Genomic DNA, 26158 nt, shown 5'->3' on the forward strand with positions numbered 1-26158 from the left:
ACTATACTATTCACTGTATAGAACTGAATGCAATAACACAAGAACAAAACTATTCTCGAGTCTAACACAAGAGTGCCTCAGAAGTCCACCCTCCCCTCAAGTTGTAGACCACCTCCAAACCCAGCACAGAACTGCAGCTGTCCGTCCTACAGCATCTCCACCTTCACAGCCTCACAGGAACTCCTGGGGCCCTGTAAAGAACACTGAGCACACCACTGTCTCTACCTGAGGATTATACACCAAAAACAAACACCACAGACCAGACTGCTTCACTTGAATTGATAAATACGTGTTGTTGTGGACATCAAGACGACTGTGAAGAAAAAACAGAAGTCAGTCTGGGGATATTTTGAGCCGAAACTGACAGCGAGCAGCCCTCCAGCATGCAGGTGATAACATGCGCGTTGTTTACGCTCGTCAGTCTCCCTATCAGCCCCGGAGCGTCGGATGCTGACTCCTGCCCTGCTGTCTGCGAGTGCTCTGAGTGGAAGACTCACACAATCTCCTGCTTTGACATTGGTATTCTCCCCAGGTTTCCTGCAGGCACGGAGACACTGTAAGTAGGCGTACAAAAGGCATCTGCGAAAGTGATTCTGCTGCTTTTTTTCATGCATTTTGAATGTAAAGTGCTCTTAACCCCGAGGAAAAATCATTATAACTTCTTGAATATTCCGTCAAAGTGCCCCCAGAGGGACGTTGCGGCTGTCTGTGATTTTAAGTAGTTATTCCATTTTGAGGTATTATATGTAGTAAGCTATGTTCCAAAGGTGTCAGGGTGACTTGATACTGGATTTCATGTGGAATGTAGCCAATCTGAAATATATTAAAGGAACACTAAACTTTTGAATGATATATAATTGGCTTTAATTATTAATTAATTTGCACCATATTTTACACAAAAAACAACCATTATTCCACCATTATAACAACCATAATACATTATAAAAAAGACAACCTGAATTTCCCAGATATACAGTTGATTTTATCTTTATTTGTGGGTGGTTTGGGTTTAATTGCAGTTTTTGGCTTTTCATTTGCCTCTTTAATCATCATTACAGTTTACAGTACAATATCTAATATCATCACATTATCAATTGCAATTGTAGATTAACTGTATTTAAGATATTTGAGGAGGGAGGGAGAGACAGTATCAGAAAGAAAGAGAAGCAACCCAGAATGTCCACTTCAGAACATTTCACAGAAGACTGAACATTTCAGGGTCCTTACAGTGGCCGTACTGCAGGCATGCTCTGTGGACAAGAGACATTTTTAAAAAGGAAAAAGGACATTTCTGAAAAATAACAAACACACCTGCTCACATTTATTCATTCAGCTTCAACTTTGATGTTTGTTTATAGCCTATTGTTTCTCAATGGTATGCTAATTCACTAACAGCCAAGCTAACATTGACACGCACTATTTAGATAATGGTCTCATCTTATTTGCCAGCTATCAGACTACCGTATACTCTGCAGAGTGAAGTACGCGCACTTTCCACTAACCGTATATACTTTGAAAGTATAATAATATTACTGCCAGCTAGGGACGTAAACATGATTACTTTCATTGGTGATTTTCTGTTTCAAATAAATGCTTAAACTATAAAATGTCAGAAAATTGGGATCCCATTACAGTTTCTGAGAGCCCATCATGGCACCTTCAAGCTGCTTATTTTGTCTGACAAACACCCAGAAATCTATATGATGTACAGTGTAAAGGGGAGAAAAACAAAGGAAAGAGAAGTTTTATCCAAAGTTTACATCTTCGTTCACTTATGTACCACAAAGATGATAAATCCAAAATAATAAAACCCTTGTCATTAGTGGAGAGGAGGCTATGTGTCTTATTAGCAGAGGGCAAATAAACAAACAGAAATATTTTTGTAATAATGATAACATACAGTTGATCTGTGTGCAAACTGTCATCTTGTTATCCTGGGAGCCAACATGATGTAATAAGTCAGGGTCACCTCTGAAAAATGTAGCAGGGCTTTTACGCTTCCTAATTTGCTTAAGTACAGGGCAGAAATGATGCAATAGAGAGCGACCAGTTTGCCATGGCCTTGAGTGATGGAAACACATGCCCTTCAGAGGGACTCTGAGCCATGTGTGGAAACACACAACTGGAGGGTATTTCCATTTAAATCAGCATTCTTTAGTGATAAATCAGACGGTACTGTTACATTATATTAGCTGAACTTTTAATGACGTTGTTGTGAAAATAACCAGTTTGATACTCTCCCTTACTGTTCCAATTATACAAAATTCCTTAAAAGCACTGAACTAGGGCTCACGAATATACATCCCTCCATCCTTCAATCCCAAACACCACTTTGCATCGCTTCCAACAGCACCCATCACATAAAATTATCTCCCGATCACTGCCCCAATTCACTTGACCACGTGCCCCGATGTCCGCTACGATTTCCTCACATTCCTGCCCAAAGTTTACCCAGAGCCCTCCAGGAGGATAGAGACATGAAAGCATGCCACCAAGCACGGGTTTGTCAACCCTCCTGATGAGAAAAATAAGCCCAAAATAGACTGTGTATTGAGCGGGATGTCCTAGCAGATGAGGCGTGAGGGAGTTTGATTTTGTTGTACACTACACGCACTGAAGAATGAACGGCCCTGCTGCCCTGGTCAGGCCTGTGCGGTCCAGCCCTACTAACTCCAGCTAGGCCAAGATTTTAGCCGCGCACTGTGCTTAGAAAGTCACTTGACTTTGTTTCGTCGGGGTCACAATTCTACTCACAAAATCACATGTCTTTGGGTAAAATAGTTCAATTAGATCCATACCCTTCTCATTGGCATCAATCTTCTCATCTAACTCTCTGCCAAAAAGCAAATAAGAGAAATATATTTTTTTTACAACTTACAAGGTTTGTGCTGTACCCCTGCTTCATCAATGAAAATGTCCCATTTATTAACAAAAGAGTCTGGTTAAAAATAGTTTTGTGGAGGAATATGTTCCAGCAAAGCAGACGTCTGTGCGTGTCTGTGTGTGAGTATGCATGTGTGGATACTTAGAGATTGGAGTCCTTTGTGTGTGGAGGTTAGTGCATGTGTCACTGCGAGGCAGAGAGGTGGAAAGGAAAGCACAGACGCTTAAAAGCCTGCGTAGCGTGAGTCCTGACTGCGTCTGGACGATGCATTCAAATACAATATTTACCTTTTACGGCACATTTCTCAAACACCCAGGGAGTACCATTTGAGAATAATTAAGAGGAAAAAAAGACTTCAAGGGGAAAAAACGCCGCAGTTTCAGTCTTTGTAAAACCTCAGAATTTTTGGATTGGAGTTCAAACATGTGATAACTCGTTATATTCGATGTCCCTCGACCTCTCATCTAATAACACTGACTGAAAGAGTGAAAATGCTGTTTCCTGAATGGTAACAGATGAGCACTGGGATTAATTGTAAAATGAGAAGAGGAACGTTGATCATGATGAGCTGAGATTACTGGAAATACTGACAGTTCCCCAGCTATTAATTTGTACCAATGGATCGTGCAATGGAAATTGTTACTGTTACTTCTGCAGTTACCTCACGGAATTATGAGAAGACTAATTTTATATTTCATAAAACCTAAAATAAAACTAATTTAAAAGGTAATCACTGTCCACCATCACCTGTCCTAACAACTTATTTTTTTCTTGCTACTGTACACTCAGAACACACAAGATTAGAACAAAAAAATGAAGTAAAAAGGTAACTGTGTGTTGCATATCCAAGCGTTGTGACTGAGAGGACAGTACGGATTATTTTTTTTAGAATTATCTTTTAGAAAGCATTTCTACATGAGTTTACATTGAATTACACTGGAGGTTGAATGTGCAGCCGAGTATGTAACTGACCCTCTCTACCAGTCCCCACAGACCATTACACATCAGGAGATGGAGCCCATAGTAAACACAGCTATGATGTCAATCCAACGCTGGCAATATTATGAATTGTATGGCTTCTCCCCACTTCAAACTCAATTCTCATCCTGTGTGTTTTCTCGAGTTTCTATCCAAAATGAGAAATTGGGGGAGTAATTTTCTCCTCAAGTCTCCGAGATGGGCTCATTGGTCTTCTCCCCGCGCTCCTGGGAGAAAATGCTGTTATTTGGGTTTGAGCGCAGTGGTGAAACGGCGCGGTTCTGACAGGGGTGTTTGGTATCAGGGTCTGCTCTGTGTCCCGCTGTTTGTTTGAGTTTGTCAGAGCGCGTGCAGGGTGCTGTGCTCCCGTGTCTACTGACTGACTAAATCCCCACCCCATGAGAACCTAATTCAGACCCATGGGCCAGATCCCAGCCTCTGAATTAGTCTATTGTTCCCACGATTAACCAAAGGTGCGTGAAGATGCTGGCTTTGGCTGAGTCACTTTTTATACCTGTTTCCAAATGGATGCACATACTGTTGCCAGTTGAGACAGGATGCAGTGGAACTAACTCTGAATGTGCATCCTCCTTCAGGCTGGCTCTGGAGAAACAACATGACATCAACACATGTGGCTACCATCCTTATCTCTTTCCTCTATTACTATGTTGTGATTCCCAAATCCACCACAACAACATCTGCTGCAAGATCACAGGAAAGAAATAACACATTTTGACTAGCTAGGTAAAAGTGCCAACAGTATAGACTACTCTTAAAGTTTTTGGGAGATAACATTATTTGCTTTGATTGCCAGGAGTCAGATGAGAAGATTTCTGTATGTTAAATATAAATCTAGAGCCAGCAGCCTTTTTTTAACCTTTAGATAGAGCCAGGCTAGCTGTTTACCCCTGCTTTTAGCCTTTATGCTAAGCTAAGCTAACCATCTCTTGGCTATAGCTTTATAGGGTATTTACAGTGCAGATAAGGGAGTAGCATTTATCTCCTCATCTGATTGTAAGCAACAATTGAAAAAGTGTAATTCCTAAAATGTGAAATTATTTCTCTTTGATTTTGTTTTCTAATTTTTAACATTTTTTCCTTTTACTCAAAGACAGCAAAAAGCTAAAAAGTTTGATTTGTGGATAAAATATAGGAATATATATGAGATCGTAAATATTCTCATTACATAGCCTAGCTCTCACAGTGTATCTGTAACACTGAGTACTAATTTAACAATGTGAAGGTCCGTTTTACTCTTTTTATCCCACACTTAGGTCCTAACCTTTTCTGAAACATTGTTCTAAACAGACCCAGACATTGTTTGATTTGGCTGCCAGCTCAGGTCCAGTCACATCCAAGTTTTTGTTTTTTCCCATGTTCCTAAAGGGGAGTCTGTTTCACCATGTGCTTAAAAAAAACCCTTTCATCTGATTCTGAAATGTATCAGTGTTGGGCTTTTATCTGTCTTTCCCTTTGTTTCTCCTCTCTTACCTTTAGATCTCCTTTTGTTGAGAGAAAATTGTTGATTTGAAATTTACATTTTGATGATCACTTGAAAAAGGAAAAAGCTAGCCTTGCTCTGTACAACACTAACAAAATGCACCTGCCTGCACTTCTAATTCACCTTCTGATACCTCACATAGTATCTACTTTGTTTAGTGTGTACAAAAACTGTAAAACAAGAAGGTATGGGGCTGACTATTCCTTGGCCAAGCGCAATTGCCAGGCATCCAACAGAGAGTCCAAGAAGAGCTCCTGACCAGGAAGTAGCATAGCATATTACCCACCATAAAACCATAATCTGTTACTATCAACCTTTTTTTAACAGATAAAAACATGTGTCAATTATGGTACTGGTGAGCAAATTTTGTTACCTTTGGACAAACTAGCTGTTTCCAGTTAAGCTAAGCTAACCATCTGCTGGCTCTAGTTAGCTACATATTTAGCCCACCTTACAGATGTGAGAGTGGTCTTCTCATCTAACTCTCTGCAAGAAAGCAAAGAAGTGTATTTGCCAAGATATGTCAAAGAACACCTTGCTAATTGCCATTAGAAGATATTGAGAGTAAAATGTGTTTGTGACTACGAAAATGTCCATCTTTATTTTCCAACCAGATGGCTTTTTGAGACCCGTCTGTCATCGGTGCCAACAGACGCCTTCGCCAACATGGTCAACATCTCCAGGATGTGAGTAGCAATTTATGCAGAGGGATTATTCCATTCAAGGCTCGTACACTTTTTATTAACTGCTATTCAAACACAAACCCTTTCACCCGTCGTTCTCATCCACCTGTTGCCTTTCAACTGCTCTGCTTAAAAAGTGAGAACCAACCCTGGTTCCAAACTGCCCACCCTTTTCCTCTCTGTCTCCCACCCAAGCAGATGATATGCTCTCTGGTTAGCATCACTGCTGGCTCTTAATCACAGCTGGAAGCGCTAATGCGTTCCTTCAATAGGAATGTTGGTCCTTCAACCGCAGCAGGGTTTGGACATTGACTAGGTATTCCAGAGCGTTTTGGGTGTGTGGTGATTTTAGATTCCCAGTAGAGATGTGTAGAGTTAAAATACACACTTGATCCCCAGCCGCTGAGTCCGACATTTGCGTCCAAGTCATGCATGAAGGAAGACGGAGGTGGATGAGAAGTTTTCTGTTAGCAGCAAGGAGTGCTCTCTAGCCAGATAATATGACTGCATGGTAGAGTTAGTCAGACTATAAGTAATATTAGTAAAGAGAACATACGTTGTGTTTTCATCTAGTCATTCTTAAGGATGATCGAGTGCAAAATTCATGGTTTATTTACAGAGCATTCTTGTTACCAAGTAATAACAGTGACTGATGATTGGGTAATGTATATGTGGGGTGCATACCTGTAAAATTACCCGTGACTTTGGAAGCTTTAGGCAAGGTGGGTTGATAAATTCAGGAAAGAGTTGCAGGCTTAGGATCATTTTGAGAGCCACACACTAACTCTCTTTTTTTAAAGCACATCTTATATTTCGCCTGCACGCTGGTACAGTACCTTCATTCTTACAATTTAAACAGATGGTTAGAAAACATCATTATTTTGATAATACAAAGGCAATTTGGACTTCAGATTTGGTATAAGCTCTGTGTATTTCTTTTAGATATATATCAGTGGACGTGATGCTGCAGAGGCTGGAGAGGCACTCTTTCTACAGCCTGAAGAAAATCACCCATATGTGAGTAACTAAAGGAAAATGGCACGCTCTTTATTGATCTTTATTGATCTTTATTGATTAAGCTGCTCCATTTGCTCTCTGGAGACAAAAATGCTTAATTCTGAACCTTGCCGGCAGCAAATGGAAGCAAGGAAGAAACACATTAGAAGCTTATTTGTCAATGCACACCACTTACTGCTCCTCATCAGAGCAGTTTTACCTCACTCGCACTTGAAGAAATTGACAAAAAAATACCCGGTTGTGGGAATCACTGCATACAAATTAGATGCAAAACAATTTAATTTGGTGAATATCTTATCTGATCCATTATTACTGATCCTGGTCTAAACAAACAGTCAGAATAAGCATGTTAGGAGCAGAGAGGCTGAACAAGAGCCAGTATGTGGCTCCTCTCCTTGTCTTCTTTGTACTCTTGTTAAAGCAGCTCAGGGGGAAAAGGCTTGCAGTGCACTCTATTCTCAATTATGGGATAAAGATTTATGGCTTGGTCTCAGGGTGGACCACACACTTTCTAGCAGAACACCTCCTAGCACTTCATATATTACTGCAAGACTTCCTGCCTATGTGAATGATTTGTTCCAAGTTACAGCATCTTTATAACACAGCAGTTTGTGTGTTTCCACTTTTCAATTACTCTATAAAATGTGTGCATGTGTAGCCGTTTGAGACAGTAGCTATGATTAACAGATACAGAGATTCATTGGACATGACTTGGTTTATCACGTGGCTGTCCTTTTTATCTTAATTACCCTTCCTTTTTGTCTTTCTTTATTAGCTGCCAAATTCCAGACATCAAAACACAGACAGAAACAATAATTCAAACTGCGAGCTGAGGCTTGAATCCGTGTTCTGGGGGTGTATTTTGGATCTCCGGGGCCTATTTGCCACTGATTGGTGTGGTGTAGTGCAATACATCAGATAATGGCATCTCTCTCAGGTTTCCTTCAGGGTCAGACACAAATTAATGCTCCGCTTCCTGTTGGCTGCTCGAGGCCGACAGCAGCTGTGGATCTAAGACTGCAGTCGGAGCAGAGAATTCAGAGGGGGCTGGGTGAAGTTTGTTTCATGCCACCAACAAGAGAAACCACCAAGAATTCTTGCTTTTTACTGGCACGGTAATTACATGAATTTCAGTTTTGATCATCTGTTGGCGTGTCATAATGATCAACCTATACATAAACACACAGTTCATGAAAGCTTTAAAATTTTTGGTCATTTGTGCTTAAAAAAACTGGCACAAAGGAAAGTAGGTAGTTTATCTTTCCAGCAGCAACATCAGCATGTTTGTTTGGGTCATCCACAGGAAATAAAGTGGGTAGTTAAAGCTTCATTGATCCCATTAATATGTGTCAATGTAAATGTAGTTACAAATCATTAGCCGACTCAGCAGTTTCCCTCAGCTCTACGGAACTTAATAGTGTCTCTGAGCAGATTGTTTAGCTTTTACAGCCTGCAACTTGATCTCACCGTTCTCATAACCCTCATTTCCAGAAGCAGAAGCTCCAGCTCTGATAAACACACGGTATGCTACCTGCCCAACACCTAACAGCAGACGAGGACAGTTAGCGACTGGCTGGTGAACAGAGTGGAGCATTTAGCAGCTAAAGAGCCAGCTCTTCCTCAGGAGTTGGTGGAGACAAAGAAAGGATAAAAGGAGAGAGAATATTGGACTTACATTTGTCTGGTATCCAGAAACACGACTCCAACTAAATGCTAATGTTACCCCATGTCTGCTGGATGACTACATAGTCAATAGTTTGCTAATATGCTAATACGTTCACCTTAACACCTTTATGAGGCAATATTATGTCTTTGTTATTTGCCTCTAAGTGGCCAAACAACCAATAAATGTTGCTTTGACATGACCACATCGATATCATGTAGGAATGATGACCCGTGCACTGACAAAAAACTAGAAGAGGCTCTTCATATACAAAGAGGATACATTATGTGACAATGTGTGAAAAACATTAACTTAAATTGAACGATCATTGATATATGAAATGATTGTGTTCTTTTCTTGCATACGTTTTTGTGCAGGCTATTTTCTCGCGGTATGTGATGATGGTACTGTTTACCTTGGCAACATGAACCTGATTCTACTTTTTAGAAAGGCTGGATTCAAGAGTGCAAACCTTGTCAGATGTGACCAACCAAGGGCACCAAAGAAAAGACCACCTACCACCCACAGAAACCAACTTTATCAATGGAAAATCCAAGTAAAAGGAAATAGAATTTACAATACACTGTGTTATTGACCCTCTGGAGCTCAAAGAGTTGTGACAAAGATTCAAACCCTTCAGCTCACCTCTTTGTCTCAGCTGTTAGAGACTGCTTGACAGACTAGGACATGGTTATTTTGACATATAAACTGCTCTCCGATATTTCAGTGTAGCTTTAGTATTTTAACACCACCACTGGGAAGATCAAGCTCTCCCACTCAGTGACTTCCACTGACCTGACCCTGTCTGTCTGCTGGGCTGAGTGTGGTGTGCCAGGTGTGTGTGAAGAAGGGCCAGTACACATGTTCCACAGCACCACATGGCTTCACATGGCAGAGAGAGGTGCTGGGTCCAGCCCAGGGCGGACCAGAGTAAACACACTAATGAAACACTAATTGGACTCTACTTCCGGCCCTGGCTGTCTGCATCGACTTTTCCCTCTCTTGCACACTGGCATGCACCTTGTTCTGTTCTCTCAGCAAGTTATAAGTGTGTGTTTCTGAATGTGTGTCCAAATAATTTCCTCATTACTTACTTATGCTCTGAATGACTTTGTTTTTATGTGTAAGTGCATTTTGAGGACACTTGTTTCTTGTCTGGTCGTTTAGAGAGATACGTAATGCAAAAAGTCTGACCTACATTGACCCAGAAGCCTTTAAAAATCTCCCAAACCTCAAATACTTGTGAGTATTTTTCATTGCATGTTTTTTTATTTTAACTCATACTGTTTTTGTCATTGACTTCTTCATATTGACAACATTATGGTAATCCAAAAAGACGTGCTGTATATATTTAAAATACTTACGTCTGGCAATAATTTAGACATTGTGATTTATTCGTAGCATTGTGTGTACCAGTATGGGCAAGAGTGAGTCATGCTTCGTTTGATTTTAATGTAGTGGTACAGGTCCAGTTCAGAAAAGTGACGGCACATTCTGAACTTTTTAGAAAAATGTTAACGTCTCATGATGGCTTATAAGTCCTTTATGAACCCCTGGCTTGTAACCAGACTACTGGTCTACTTGGTGTCACACATGAATATGCCAGTAAATGAATTGGACTGGTTATTATTAAATGATTTTGTGAATCTAAACTCAGATCTTAAGGAATATGTTGGTAATAGAAATGCTCATTACACATTTGCATTAGGCTGTTATAATGTACCATTTCTCCTTAAAGGAGCTTGTGTGGTCTCTGTTGTGTCTCCTGAATGTCCTGACAGTTTCTATCCTCTTGCTATTCAGGGGAATTTTCAATACCGGCCTCTCTTTCTTCCCTGACTTGAGCCACATCCACTCTAATGACATGAACTTCATACTGTAAGTTGTTATAACTTTACCACTTTTAAACTTAACACACTAGTTAAAGCTGCTACATGGGGAATTTTAATGTCAGCAATTAATTGCCACATTAATTCAGAGCCATAACTATCATAAACCAACAAGACTGTCACACTATATTTTATACTACTTTAAGAATATCACAAGGAATAAAGTATGAAATCACCTCTTAGATGTCCGTTGTATTCCATGTAAGACGGAGGGGCAGGAAGCAACCTTAATGTTTGGCACACAACATTTTCGGGATTATGGGAAATGTGGTCTCAATTTTGAGAAATGCCACTACTAACAAGACCACTTCCCTTCAATAATTTGATTGTGTGTTATTATTATACAAAATGTCACATAATGGGCCTTTTACACAGAACAGCAACACCGCCACTATCTCTGAAACCCATTATTTCCAACAACTTGCGCGTTGCCACGGCGACTTTTTGTGCTGCGGCGCATCCTGTGTGATAGGCCCTGTACCTATAGATGAGTTTGTGCTTTCTGCATGTGTGCATCTTTGTTGTCAATAAGCATCTGCCTTTCCATTTATAACCCTCTTCATGTCTACACAAAATGAGTATCTATACTCACACCCACTCCATCTAATTTAACTTTCCTACTGAGACATAATACTTGAGAATACATTTATCAACTACATCACTCCCTGTGCCACTTTCCAGCGTAAGGTATTTATTATTCTATTATTAACACGACTTCATTTCCTCTCCGTTCGGTGTCTTCCTTTGCAGGGAGGTTGTAGATCATCCCTTCATCACTGAGATTCCAGCCAACTCATTCCGTGGCATCACAAGCGACGTGCTGACAGTGTAAGATATGTGCAGGAGCAACCACATACATGGACATGTGCAGATATTGTGATGGTGAGAGACCTCTCCTTGTAGGAGGCCGCGGACCTCTCACTTTGTTGTTTGTTTGAGCAACGAAGTCGCGCTAGGAAAAAATCAGCTGGATCTGGTTTACAATAAAAAAGTATTTAATAATTCACAGATGCTAAAAGACAGTTACAAACTGAATTACATTATCGATAGTAAGCCGAGTTCAAACACGGTCCTATCCAACAGCCCGACCCCAAGTAAAGAGGTAAAAATGAAACACCAAAGTATTTGGTTTACATTTACATTTACATTTTTTACTACCTTGTGATTTGCAAGTGCCTTCATCATTTCAAATGTTTATTGTGGAAAATTTTTATTTTTCCACAAATTATTTATATTTATATTTTTACAGTTAACTGTAAAATAGGAATGCAGAGAACTAAATAACTTCTCTCCGAACAATGTTTTTATACCCGAAAATCAGTGGTAGTGGTTTGCTTTCAAAATCCAGTATCAGCTTGGACTGGCTGAAACTCATTTGTTTCCTCCTGGCCTCGGACAATGCTCACTATTGCTCTAAGTGATGCTCCGGATAGTGTCTGGATAGTGTCCTCTGGTCCGGCCTGTCCTCCTCCTCGTAAAAGCTCCGTCCATCCGACACCCTCGTTTGACCACGGTCCTGTCTCCATTGGTGCCGATTCCACTCCGACTCATCTCATCTCCATATATGGTCATGAAAAACTCTGAAACCCTCGCTTTTCCTCTCTACTCTAAACATTCAGTAACTATACTTCTAATCTAATAGATTCAATGATTAAGATTATATGGTTTACCACTTCTGTAAGTAATATATGCTACACTTATACTATCCTCTACAAGTCAATATACTGTAAACCTATTATACATTCCATAAGTGAATATTTTGTGACATTTTTATACTTTGTGATATTTTATACTTTCTTCAGGTGCATAAATGTACAGAAAAATAACTGCTTATCTTCATGCAATTACATGTATGCTTGTGTCATACAGGTGTAAACAAAATACACAAGGGGAATATGAACTAGATAAAAAATGTAGTAAATACACATTAAGTGTCCTTTATCCCTAAATCCAAACTAAACCCCAAAATAACCACTAGAAGAAGTGAGGATTGGGCAAAATTACCTCATGTTTAAAAACATGTCCTCACTCTGAACTCACTTTATTTTTTAAAGATAGAAAAAACAAGTACATAGACTCTGAAAACACAACAGGCAATCACATGTATGCGGTTAGGTTAGGGAGCGAGGAGGGAAGAGGGACTGCAATTTTATTCCACAAAACAGTATGTTACAGAAAATGTTGGGCTAAAAACCACAAAATTGCACAGACAGATGAAACCTCACCACAGAATGTGAAATCAGCAAGTCCTACTTATCTCTGTCACTGCTGCGCAGAAATGGATGAAGCATCAACACATGGAAAATATTTTCATTCAGTAGATTGGTTATTAAATCTAAAGAGAGTTATTGTAATCAATGCTATTGTCTTGATATTACTGACTTCTGCTTTTGTTCCAGGATGCTGTATGGAAATGGCTTCAGAGAAATCCAACACCATGCCTTCAATGGAACCAAGCTAGATCAAGTGTAGGTATTTCATATTGGCATTTGACATTTAGGCAAATGTGTGCATTCACTTTCTTGCAGATAGAAGACACCACTCATGTCTGTCCGCTAAATATGAGGCTACAGCCAGCAACCACTTAATCCTGGCTCCTGCCATCCCGGCTGTGCCATCAGTGTGTGAATGGGTGTTAACACTTAGATAGATACTGATGGTGGTAGCCCCTGCACCTACATGAATGAATGAATGTACAGTATGAATGGCTGTCAATGGGTGAATGACGTAGTGTTAAAGGGCTTTGAGTGATCGAGAGACTAGAAGACTGAGCATAAAGGTGCAGTGTGTGTGATTTTAGGTGGCCGACTCAAAAACATGAATGGTCCTCTCTAGAGCCGGTGTTTGTTTTGTCCCTTCTGGGCTACTGTAGAAACATGGGTGCCAGCTCAGTGAAGAGGACCCACTCTATGTAGATATAAACGGCTCATTGTAAGGTAGCAAACAATTCTTATTTTAAGGTGATTATACACTAAAGAAAAGACACTTATTAATATTATATTCCATTTGTACCAATAGATCCCCCTAATGCTACACACTGTTCCTTTAAAGACTTGAAACAGGGGAAACAGCTAGCCTGGCTCTGTCCAAAGGTAAAGACATCCACCTACCAGCATCTCTAAAGCTGACTTAATAACACACGATATCTCATTTATTCCGCACCTAAGTCTAACGACAATAACTTGTAGTTTTATTGGATGTCATGTACAGGACTATTTCAGCTGTTTCCGGTCTTTATGCTGACATCAAAGTTAAGTGAACCGGCTACAGGCTGTAGATTATGAATCATACAGAGATGAGAGTGGTATCAATCTTCTCATCTAACTCTTCAATTCAAGAAAAGTGAATAAGCATATTTCCCAAAATAACAAACTATTCCTTTGATTTTGTTCAGCAGTTTCAGACACACATATACGAATGGACACACTATTACACTGAATAATCAGAGCAGTGTCATGCTATTGTTACTTGTGTATTACATTAGTTATGTCTCAACTTATGATTCACTGTTTCAACAGCATTTTTATGAAATTCAATTCTCAAGTCACATTTTTTTTTTTTTTTTTTAATGTGACACCAAAATCAGTCGATTTAGAGGTCTTACATTTCTCAGAAAAATTATGTTGCTCTGTATTTTGCCTGGATGAAACCATTTCTGCATGGCACATCTGGCATGTGTATCTCCTTACCAAAAATTGCACCACAAAAGCAGCAGGATCACAGTAGCGTCTCTCCAGGCCTTCTCATATGTACTTTAAAAGGGCCTAAGCCCAGCTCTTGAATATAAAGCTGAAGTTCTCATACAAATATATTCTCATGAAAATATGTTTCCAATAGTGTGAATCAGGAAGTCTGCATTAACAGTTCCGCTCTCTGTGACTTGTAGACATCAGTTTACAGTCACACTTATATTCAGTAGCCTCAGTACCTTAAGAGAAAGGTAAGCAGTGCTTCCTTTTCTTCTCTTGACGCAACATGGTTTCTTTCTTCTTGTCACCCGCTGGTCCGGAATCCTGTTTATTCAGGATATGAGTTATTAATGATATTAATCTCCTCTTTTACAACACCTACACACATCCCGGGTCCTTATAAGAGCCTAATTAAGCCATTGGTCAGTGACTTGTGAGTCTTTGCACACAGGCGTTTGTGTTGGCGCCTGATCTGCTCAGAGGGGATAACTGATCCCAGCGCAGCCTGACCAAGACAAACACATCCCTCACAGGTCTATTATCCTCATTAGATTTAAGGGATTCAGGGTGATGGTGTAGTGAGGGTGCAGTGTGTTTAAGGAGAACACCATCACACTGTCTAATTTAAATCAACAATGTATGTGAGGCCTTTTTCTGTCATGTTTCACCCCTGAAATAAGAAAAAATAAACAGAGAACTGTGCGGTGATGAGGCTTGGGGAAATATTATGCCATGCCTCGCCTCTGTCAGTCGGATTGAAATGTGAAGGATAGCTTTTCTCCTAATAAACTTCAATTTGTGCTTTCCTGTCCAGAGACCTTCACAGGAATAAGTATCTCACCAAGATGGATGAAAAGGCTTTTGCGGGCACCATCAGCGGCCCCATGCTTCTGTAAGTATACCTGATACATGTTCTTATCTCACATACAATAGAACTTTACAATAGAACTCATTTCCAAAAGGTGAGTCACAGTTACATCCATTTATGGGATGTTTTGTGATAAGTCTTTGGAGATTTCATCATCCTAGTATTATTAGCACGTAAAAATAATGACAATCCTAATCTGTTGTCTAAATACATTTACATATAAAAGAGTAACCACACACTCAAGCTAAACTAAAAGATATGACTGTAATGTGATGAAACATCAATGCTGGCATTAATATTGATATTTCTTACCAAGTTTATAAAAAGCTGCATTTCATAGTTGAAAATGGCTTTATACAGTCTATGGTTTTAAATCAGCCCTCGGCTTGTAAAGCCAATTCTTAGTAGAAACGACCGTTTGGGACTAATCTATGTCATAAAATAGAAGAATGTTTACGCCATTTGATCAAACCCCCTTCTCGCCTCACAGCGGTTATCTTTTTTACTTTTGTCAGTAACCGCTGTGTAGCATTACAATCACAGCACAGCGCAACCCTGTTAACTCCTTTCTGCGAGCTGGAAATTAAAGCTATCAGGACATTACAACGTCTGTTGAATCAACGTTGATGACAAGACTGTGTATTTGAGTTGTTTAATTTTTCTCATTTAGCGGCTGGCTAGCTAGCCAGCTAACATTACGTTGCTTATTCCACCCTGTTTTCATGCTAATGTTACACTGGTTACAGAAAATGAGCAGAACAGCGGGCTGGTGGTCAGCGCTATATCCCTGCTCCCTGCCACTAGGAGACTACAGGGAGGAGAGCAGACTATTTTCTTTTTAAAAATTATACAAGGGTGGACTTAGGCTCAGACCTGGGCAGAAGTGACACTTTAAATTGATACATTTGTTAAATTGGATCTTGGTGGATGGTTTTGGTTACACACTTCTGTTCTTAGCGTACTTAAAAGCTCTCAAACGAAGAAAACCAAATCAAATGTTGAACTCATAAGCAATAAAACACACCCTTTGCTCAGTTCAATACATGCAGGGGTTGTACCGCTACAGCTTACTTGGTCTGGTATGACCACTAACTAAGGAAAGCTAAGGTTGGCTAATGTTAAACATTTTGGTTTACATAAAGCAACCCATTTTAAAAACTCATATAAATTAATAAATAATAGGCCTAGTTTGGTAATTTCATTATTCACACCATGTCAAGATAGATTTTAACAATTTCCCCATTCATAATGTGCAAACCGGATGAGACATGTCTGCGAAATGGATACCATATCATCAAAGACTAAAAATCATTCCCCCACAGCTGTGTCTTTGACCAGGAAACCTGAAACGCATTGTGTGCAAGCACGGGAGGGAGAAACTTCCGACATTTCTCTGATACTGTCATTGTTTTTGCCATTCTCAAGGTTTTTCAAGCTGAGTCTCCATTTTAAAAGTGTTTGATTGCCAGAACCCTTTACCACGGCTATCTCGTTGCTGTTATGGCTCTGATCTAGCCATGAAGTGTCTGGGTAGCTAAATGGGGTTTGTGTGCAGGTCTTCCTCCTCTGTTCCACTGAGGAACATGTCCTGAGTGAGGTCACTTTCATGAGGTCATGAGTTAAACATCTGGGAATGACACTCAGAGTCTGTGCTGCTTTTTTTAATTATTTTTTACAGCCTTACACAATGTGTCCCATGAGAGGAAAAACGAGCAAAGGGCAGAGAAGTGGGGAGAGCAACAGGGACTAAAGAAGAACAATTGGGCTCTTAGTGAATATGAAATACTTTGGCTTATGTTTCTTTTATTTAATTACATTAATAAGCATAATGACTTAAAGGTTTAATGGGTTCAGAAACTAAAGAAAGCAAGAGAAAATGTGGCCTCTACTTGACCCCTGGATGGGGGAGAGTGTCCGGTGCCGAATAGCAGAATGTCCTGATAACAGGATCACACAGGATGTTAGTGAGATTGTCCATCCCCTGCATGTCTCTGTCCCGATGAGGTTGAGCTGGCTTTGGCATGACGGCAGAGCGCAAGAAATACCACATGTAATAGTTTAAAGATGATGAAGGACAGAGGAGCTCCCTAGGAACCGGATGGAGAATGTTGATTAATCCACCTATGAGATTTCTGGTGTTATCATGTCTGGCTCCTCTGTAGATTTGCTGATAGTATGTTTATTACAGATTCTGGAAAGGTACTGGGTAGCAGAAGAAAGTATTGTATTCATTTTAGCAGCATCAAGTGTATTTTTACAGGATGGGGATATGCAGAAAATTGTATGTTATCACATGTATCAAGGACGTATAGCTTAGCCCCATTTGTGACCTCAGCACTCAATATGTCAGTCATTGATAAAGTTTAGGGGAAAAGTCCCCCGGATGTCTTATGTCTGCCTGGAAAGACAAAATGGAGCATTTAAATCCAATATTTCCACAGACTACACACTGACCACTGCCATGGTCCATGCAGAGGACTTATACTACGTATGTTTCCAGTGAAAAAGAAAAGTAATATATTGGATTTCATGGATTTGTTAATTTTGACCCATGCACACATTGCATCATCACGCATTTGTGAAATCACTAAAAAACCTTTGAAGAACCCTGCATGGGGTTGGGATGTTGCCAAGAACAGTCCCATGCTTTGGAGGTGACTGTGGGGCCGCCTCCACTTTCTTTCATGACCACTCTGCCAATATTAGAGCCAACAACAAAAATCTATGTTAATGCACCTAATTGTATCTTCTTAAATTCTTTAATTTCCTTTCTGTCTTAAAGAGACGTGTCCCTAACAGGGATCACTTCCCTGCCGACTACAGGTGTTGATTCTCTCCGGGAGCTGAAGGCGCGCGATGCCTGGGCCCTTAAGAAACTGCCGCCCATCAAAACCTTCAAGCACCTCACTATCGCCAACCTCACCTACCCCAGCCACTGCTGCGGCTTCAAAAACCTAAAGAAAAAACGAGGGTGAGCTTTCGTCAATTCTTCTAATTTTGCATTTTAGGAATGTACTTACAAGAGTCAGAAAATTCAAGTTGAGGCATCACAAGAAGTGTGTCCATAGTGTTTGAAAGACAGAGTCCAATAGAATGCTCTTGTGTTTTTGTGTATTTGGATTATCTACTATAGTGAGTGGGGCAGCTGCACTTGTACAATGTGGATCTTGGCAGTGTTTGAATTAACTCTCTGACGTGTTTACCTATAACTTCTTACAGTGCTGCCATAATTAATGTCACTCATTGCTGTTATTGTAGGAAAAAGGTTGAGCCAGACTAATAACGACTCTCAAAACAAGAACCACTTTTCCTCAACTGGATATATAAATGAAATGATGTGATTTGACGCTTGAGTGTGAGTGAGAATTGAAGCCAGGTCTCTGTATTTTTGTCTAAATTAGGACCACAGTGTTACTTTATGAACTCAATCTGTATGTGTTTTTCAGCTTTTTGGAGTACCTTATCTGTAACTTGACTGCCTTCTACGACCAGCATCAAAAGCGCTCTGTGGGGCCCCTTGGCATGCCTTCCTTACAAGGGGACGTTGTGGAGGAAACAATCCCAGACCAGGATCCAAATGGCGGAAGCCACAGAGAGTCCCAAGACTGGAGGAGAGGTGACTTCCATGGAAGCCTCCACTACCACGCCTATTTTGGGGGCCAGCCAGATGAGGATGTGGGTTTCGGAGAGACCCTCAAGAACCCCCAGGAGGACACCAGCCAAGACTTTAACAGTCGTTACGATTATGTGGTGTGTGAGGAGGGAGAGGAGGTGGCATGTGCACCAGTGCCTGATGAGTTCAATCCTTGTGAGGACATAATGGGTTTTGGCTTCCTGCGAGTGTCTGTGTGGTTTGTGAGTCTGCTGGCTGTTCTGGGAAATGTGGTGGTGCTCCTGGTGCTGCTCACCAGCCACTACAAGCTCTCAGTCTCCCGCTTCCTCATGTGTCACTTGGCCTTTGCAGATCTGTGCATGGGAATTTATCTGCTGCTTATCGCCTCTGTAGACCTCCACACACGAGCCGAGTACTTCAACCATGCCATAGACTGGCAGACGGGCCCTGGCTGTGGACTTGCAGGGTTTTTTACGGTCTTCGCAAGCGAGCTGTCTGTCTACACCTTGACGGTGATCACTGTGGAGAGGTGGTACGCTATCACCTTTGCCATGCGGCTGGATCGTAAGCTGCGTCTGCACCATGCGGCAGCCGTGATGCTAGGCGGCTGGATCTTCTGCCTCCTACTGGCCCTGCTCCCACTGGTTGGGGTGAGCAGTTACCAGAAGGTCAGCATCTGTCTCCCGATGGACACCCAGTCCACAGTGGCTCAGGTCTACATCTTGTCAGTGCTGATCCTCAACATCCTGGCCTTTGTTGTTATCTGTGCTTGCTACTTCAAGATCTACTGCGCAGTGCACAACCCTCACTATCGTTCTGGATCCAAGGATACCAATATCGCCAAGCGCATGGCTGTCCTCATCTTTACTGACTTCTTGTGTATGGCGCCTATCTCCTTCTACGCCATGTCGGCCGCGCTGGACCGGCCACTCATCACTGTCTCCAACTCCAAGATTTTATTAGTGCTCTTCTACCCGCTCAATTCCTGTGCCAACCCGTTCCTGTACGCCATCTTCACGAAAGCCTTCAGGGGGGACGTATTCATCCTCCTCAGTAAGGTGGGCCTTTGTCAGCAGCGAGCACAGCTGTTCAGAGGCCAGACGGTCTCGTCAAAGGGCAGCAGCAGGACATCTCAGAACCGTAAAGACAAAGATAAGATTAAGAAAGTTGGAAACGGGGCCCAGGAAGAAGTGCCCATCCACCTGAAGAAGTGCTCCGGACAAACCGACCACCAAGCAGTCTGCCAGCTGACAAGTTCTGAAGAGAGCCAGAGCCTGAACACGTGAGCCAAACACCAACTCAAAGTAGTAATGCAGGGCAGGTTCCGGTGGGAAAGGAGAGGCCTTGATGTGTTTGTGGACAGATCTGTTTGGATATTTAACAGAAAGATCCAGTATTCTGTATCTGCTTCAGCTTGCAGGCCAAGTTCAGCTGTTTTCACAATTTCGGCTGTGATGATTTTACGGTTCCAGTTGTTGGAGAATATCAAGTGTCAGTGAAATGTGAGCCCGACTTCATCTCACTTATAGTCCTTTGTATTTGGAGGGACAGACTGGAAAAGAACAGAGATTATTTTAAGAAAAAAATAGTAAAGATAAGAACTATAATCATTTAATAATAATAATTATAATAATTTATGAGTTAATAATAACTCATACTTATAACTATGAATACAATCTTTTTTTCAGTACCTTTAACTTAGTTAAGATTTTGTTTAATTTAAAATTATCCTTGCACAGGGATAGCATTGCATATATATAATGCATAGCATTGATATACAAGAAAATATAACAGATTTTAAAAAATACTTAATTTTCCTGTGATAAAATAACTTTTCTGAGGCACCCTATTAATACTTGGTAATTGTATTCAAGGACAGCCTGCTGGCTCAGTGCTGTTCACAGTGGAAACTTTATCCAGAAAATGTAAAAAAAACATTGCATTTGTTATTGTCATATCAATACCTCTATATATAATGTCAGTACACAATAGTGTTCGGTGATTTATAGATGAAAACAGGACACATTGTTGGTGTTAATTTAGTCTTTTAACATTCCAGACAGGAATTGTATAGTACGAGATGGTGATGTTGGATGTTGGTGATGTTTTTACAGTGCTCTGAAATTGTACTTTCATGTGGCTTATACCTGCACCAAATTGATGTATCACTTTGTTAGATTCATAAAATATTTGTACAATTTTGTTCTTTGTGTTATTGTGAGTTTTTTATTATTATGTAACCAAATATTTAGCTTTCCCTTTTTTCACATCCAGATCCACCAAAACAACTTGCAGAGGTACATCCTCATCTCCAGAGAGCATGCGATCTAATTACAAAAGTAAACACAAGACATATTTTGATTATTAGCAATTTTCTACAAATTACAGACAGGTATGATAATAACAAATATATACTGTTAAAGCCTTGTCTCTCCTCTGGAATGTCATGGTTGTTTTTCTAGCATGATCGTGACATTTTTCCATCCTCTTACGGAAACAAGTGACTTATACAATCAGCTTTGCCTTTGCCGGGAGAGCTTAAAGCAAATACAGCTGAGACATGTGTGAGCTGCACTGCTGTAACTTGTGCGATATTGAGCCATTATGAGTTAAAGGACATCCTCTGCCAATGGCAGCTTAACATCTGGTTAGCATTTCATCTGCTGGGTGACATTTTTTTCAAGGAAATATACAGATGAACAGGGGGGACTTTCCAGGAAAGAGGGATCATTTCAGACCTTTTTTAATTTAGCTTGCAAAGTCGTTGTGAAGTTATTTTACCAGACAGCTGGACAGTGTGTTTCAGTATGGAAAATATAGTACATTTCCAACCCAATACCACTCTTATGGATTCTCAAAATATCAGTGAGATGAAACCTCAAAAAGTGGAAGGATTTCGATTGGAATGTATTAAGAGTGGCATCTGTTCCAGGTTTGCAGATCATTATTTTCAGCTAAATGTTTTCCACAGCATTGTGTCCATCTCCTCCAATCACCCATCAACAACAATCCAGTGTGGACCCTTCAAATGCTAAGCACACTGAGCTGGAGCATGATGTGCCTGGCTGCATTTGTGAGGGGCCTCCTCCATTCCACTGACAGTTAATGTTAAGCCACATTTCATACTTGTTTCGCTTGTGCGCATGTCCAGTTTGATCAAAATCAAAACCACTTCACATTTGTGTGGGTGAGCGCGAAGAGACTGGAGATAGTGACATACCTGCCCTCTGAAACTACACCTCATTTTAGGACACCACAATATCAGAGATTATATCAGAGAAACCAACAGACCGAAAGAGCCAAACGAACCCATTGAGACTTGGACTGGATTTATTTTGACACTCTTCATGTAGCTGGTTCTCAGGCCTGCCTCACCATTCCTCGATTGGTATTTGAAATAAACCCATCGCCGAGTCGTTCCTCAAATAAGCAGGGCACGACAATGAATCGCGCTAGCACCAGATTATGTTGCTAAACTCAAATACAGTGGGAAAAGAATCATGTGAAGGACTGAACAGAGAAATCGTGGTTTTTATCATAACATTTAGAATAGCCTTGGTCGCTCAGAGGAGGTCAGAGTCTTCAAGAATCCATCCAGCTCTTGTTGCTGGGAACAGAAAATCCCTGCGTTTATGACGTCCTTCCTTAAATTATTCCATGGGCCAGTAGGCATGGACGGTCCTCTTAAAGAGTCAAGTTTCTCTCTCTCACAGAAAAAAACCTCTTCAATCACTACTAGAGTGAACCACGGAGTTGAAGTCAGCGAAGACATTTGTCCTAGTGTTGTTCTGAAAGTGGTTCCACTCTTCAACCATAACACTTAGAACAAGTTCTATGTTTTCTACTATCACCAAACATTCCACCATGACATACAGTTGATCTGTGAACAATCCACGCAGGGCAATAAGAATCTCACTCTGTGTGTGATCTATTTGTGCGAATGTCTGGGTCATTACAAACTCTTTTACATTGCCCAGGTGGAGTGCAGAGCATGAGACCAAAATGACTAAATCAGAAGGACTTATTGTTAATTAAATGTGCACAGGAGGAACACCTTGCTAAAGGCCTCTGTCACAAATATAGTGTTTCAAATACTTAATGGAGCCGTATTTAACATTCTGAACCAAAAAACTATTGTCTATGTAAATATATAGAAGAGTAATGTCTATCTGAGCAGAGGATGAAGTCTCTCTCCCTTTGTGTGCGTTGTTATCAGAGCTTCACATTGCTTTGTTGACATAGCCGGGCCGGCAGCATATGCCCTTTAGTGCACGTTAGTGCATGTGAGCGTGGAAGCGTAGCTCCTACGGTTCCCCCTCAGGTAAACACTGTTATCTCTGTCAGCAATTTCGCTGTAGTTAGTGCCGTCAGCACTGTTAGCTATGAGGCGCTGGCTCGCCATCAACATATTGAAAGCCGTTGAGAGGCTGTAAGTGTGTTGCAATCTGTGGTGTATCGCTTCCTCACAAAGGACTGTTCTTGCTACCACTTAATTTTTTCAAGTTCTCGTCATAGAAACCAAAAGATGCTCTCTGACCTTTCAAAGCCTAACCAATGACATAACAGCTGTATGTGACATAGACCCTTTGTAATGAAGTATACCTGTGCAGCGCTTTGCCTCTGCAAGTGTCTGCTCTGTGCCCTACCTCGTTTAAAGGCAGCCTAAAGGTGCAGTAGAAGGGATACAGGGCAAGTGATACAAGTGGTCGCAGTGCTTAGTCGTGCACCTCTAAAGTTTTGTAACTAGGCACTCACTGTGAACCCCTCTGTGACTGTAACAAATAGTTGATTGATATATGCACTATTATGATGTCTGGGGATTTTACAAAAATGGCCAATTCTTATTGAAATGCTTTAGAAACAGGAAGTGTGGTGCAGTGAGATCTCTGCTTGCAGGAGGCCGCGGACCTCTCGCTCTTTCGTTGTTGTTTGAGCAACGAAGTCACGCCAAGAAAAATCAGCTGGATCCGGCTTACAATGAAAAAGTATTTATAATTCACAAATGCTAAAAGACAGTTACAAACTGAATTACACTTTCAACAGTAAGGAATCGCGAAACCGAGTTCAAAGACTCTCCCCCCCCACCGGCCTACAAACGCCAGTTTACAGTAAAGAAGATTGCCAAGAACTGAATAACATCTCTCCGAACAATGTTTTTATACCCAAAAGTCAGTAGTTTACTTTCATAAGTCCTTTGTCAGCTTTGTGATTGGCTGAAATCCGATTGTCTCCTCCTGTCCTCTGACAATGCTCTCCATTGGCCTAAGGGAGAGCATCAGAGGACACTAATGTCTGAATAGTGTCCTCTGATCCGACCTGTCCTCCTCCTCGTAAAACAGCATGTACCCGACCCCCACGTTTTCTTAGGGCTGTCTTCATCAACATCTCTGCTTGATCAATACATCTCCTTCCCCACTGTTCACACCTCACATTCCTGAAGTCGGCTCACCAAACTCATCTCATTATCATACAGTTGTTTTCGGATCTGAAAAGCCTGTCTCAAAGGTCTCTCTCTTTCCCTCAAAACATTCAGTAACTGTGTTTTATAATTTGATACATAAAATGATTATACTTTTATGATTCAACACTTCTTCAAATAAACATGTTATAACATTATATCCACCACTAGGAGTGCTTATTAAACACACTAACATTGCTTTTTAACTTTAAATACTTCACAGAAGTCTAAAACATTTACACTTAAGTATATATTTTGCCAGCTAAATTAAATTGTTGTAGTGCATTGTGTAGGTTGGTTTACCGGTTACACTCGTTGCCTTCTTACTTCTTCACAGTACATTTAGTTTTGTCTGCTCTCTCTTTTTGGAGAATAATGCAACAAACAGCACGTTGAGCACTTGAACCACGGTGCCACGTGCAAATGTAAACAAAGCTTAAACTCTGTCAGCAGTTTTGCAGTAGTTTGCACTGTTAGCGCTGTTAACACCATTAGCTGCAAACCGCCGGCTCAGAAGAGCCCAAGAGAGGCAATAGAATTCCCAATCTTCTTCAGCTTTATGCATTCACAGTGTGGCACTCATCTGTACATACAAAAAGTGACAGAGGTATTTGTGTGAAGAACAAAAGAACAAGTTTCACAGAAAACCCTGCTAACTTCCTCAACTCAACTCACCTGCTCAATTGCTCAGTGAAATGGGTATACTTCTCATATGCTGGAAAGCTTTTGGGGGAGGAGGAGTCAGACACTGTTTAACAAAAATGCACTTCAGTTGGAGCCTACTGTTATTTAGACTTGATTGACAAAATCACAAAAGACTTGACTTTAATGAGAACACAACTTCACTTGACTTTTTGCCCTTTGATTTGAAATAACTGGATATCTTCTGCAAGCTCAAAGATAAGAATTGACCTCACAGGACAGTGAGCGAATCATTTTGGCTTGTCATAGCAGGAAGAGCACAGGGGTTACTAATAACATAACGACGGCTCTGTTCTATTCAAGTGTCCCATTAAGCCATGACAGTGTGACAGTGAGCAAGTATGCCCTATACCAGAACCCTAAAACTGAAGTAGCTACATGGAATTCAACAACGGATGAAAACCAGGAAAGGAGGAATCTCCATTAGAAATGGATAGAGGCTCTTTGTTTCAAAGAGCTTCACAGACTACGATAAACTCAACATGCCTCAGCCAACAGGCCTGGTTACTACATTCCACTGAAGCCTACAAACTCTATTTTACCATGCAGCTGATTGGCAGTCACCGCCAGTTAGGTGGTAAGCAGAGAAAGCTATAGAATCTAAGTTAGACATCTCCAGGGCCTCATTATAAGCTTCATTCACCAGCAGCACAGACTCTTAGGTCGTAGTGCCCAGTAGTAGCAAGAGGGCCCACCTCATCAGTAGCAGCCAGGGATACATTCTTCCTCAACCAGGTCTGTTCGGGACTGAATAAGTCTTTGTGAAGCATGATATATCGTAGAAATGACAGCTTGCCTCAAATCCATTTACAATCAAGGGCAGAAATCTCCATGTAGTTTCTGATTCAGCTTTAATCCCAGACAGCACCACACCTTTATCTCATAATTGCCCACAAGGAAATACACAGGGATTGTATAAGTTTGGCTAGGAATTAGAAGAAAGGCAGGGAGAACGCCCAGTGCTGTGCATAAACTGACAGCTATCCAGACACCGGATTACACAGCTCCAAAAGTGGAATTGAAGACAGGCTGAGGCAGATTCTGGGGCTCACGCGCCCATGTAGCATCAGATGTAGTAAGGAAGTGATTTCCAACCAGGGCTCCCTGTACCCCACAGGCTACTTCTGCAGTTGCTAAGATACGTGGAAAGATTAGTGTGACTAAACTCATTTGGAAAAAAAGAAAAGAAAATAGGATATGATTAAAGAATATA

General features: G+C 40.9%; 1 protein-coding gene across 1 annotated transcript; it reads left to right on the top strand.

The window, feature by feature from the left end:
• The first annotated feature begins 193 nt into the window (after positions 1–193).
• Positions 194–20952, top strand: tshr (thyroid stimulating hormone receptor). The gene is made up of 10 exons (XM_068708649.1): positions 194–556; positions 5978–6049; positions 6989–7063; positions 9894–9968; positions 10530–10604; positions 11366–11443; positions 13015–13083; positions 15119–15196; positions 17955–18143; positions 18619–20952. The coding sequence occupies exons 1-10, from the start codon at positions 384–386 to the stop codon at positions 20069–20071; spliced, it is 2337 nt and encodes a 778-aa protein (XP_068564750.1). The 5' UTR covers positions 194–383; the 3' UTR covers positions 20072–20952.
• Positions 20953–26158: the final 5206 nt, after the last annotated feature.

This window comes from Cebidichthys violaceus, unplaced genomic scaffold (genome assembly GCF_023349555.1).
Source record: "Cebidichthys violaceus isolate CVI_PGR_0920_01 unplaced genomic scaffold, fCebVio1.0.p SCAF_14, whole genome shotgun sequence".
Lineage (NCBI taxonomy): Eukaryota > Metazoa > Chordata > Actinopteri > Perciformes > Stichaeidae > Cebidichthys > Cebidichthys violaceus.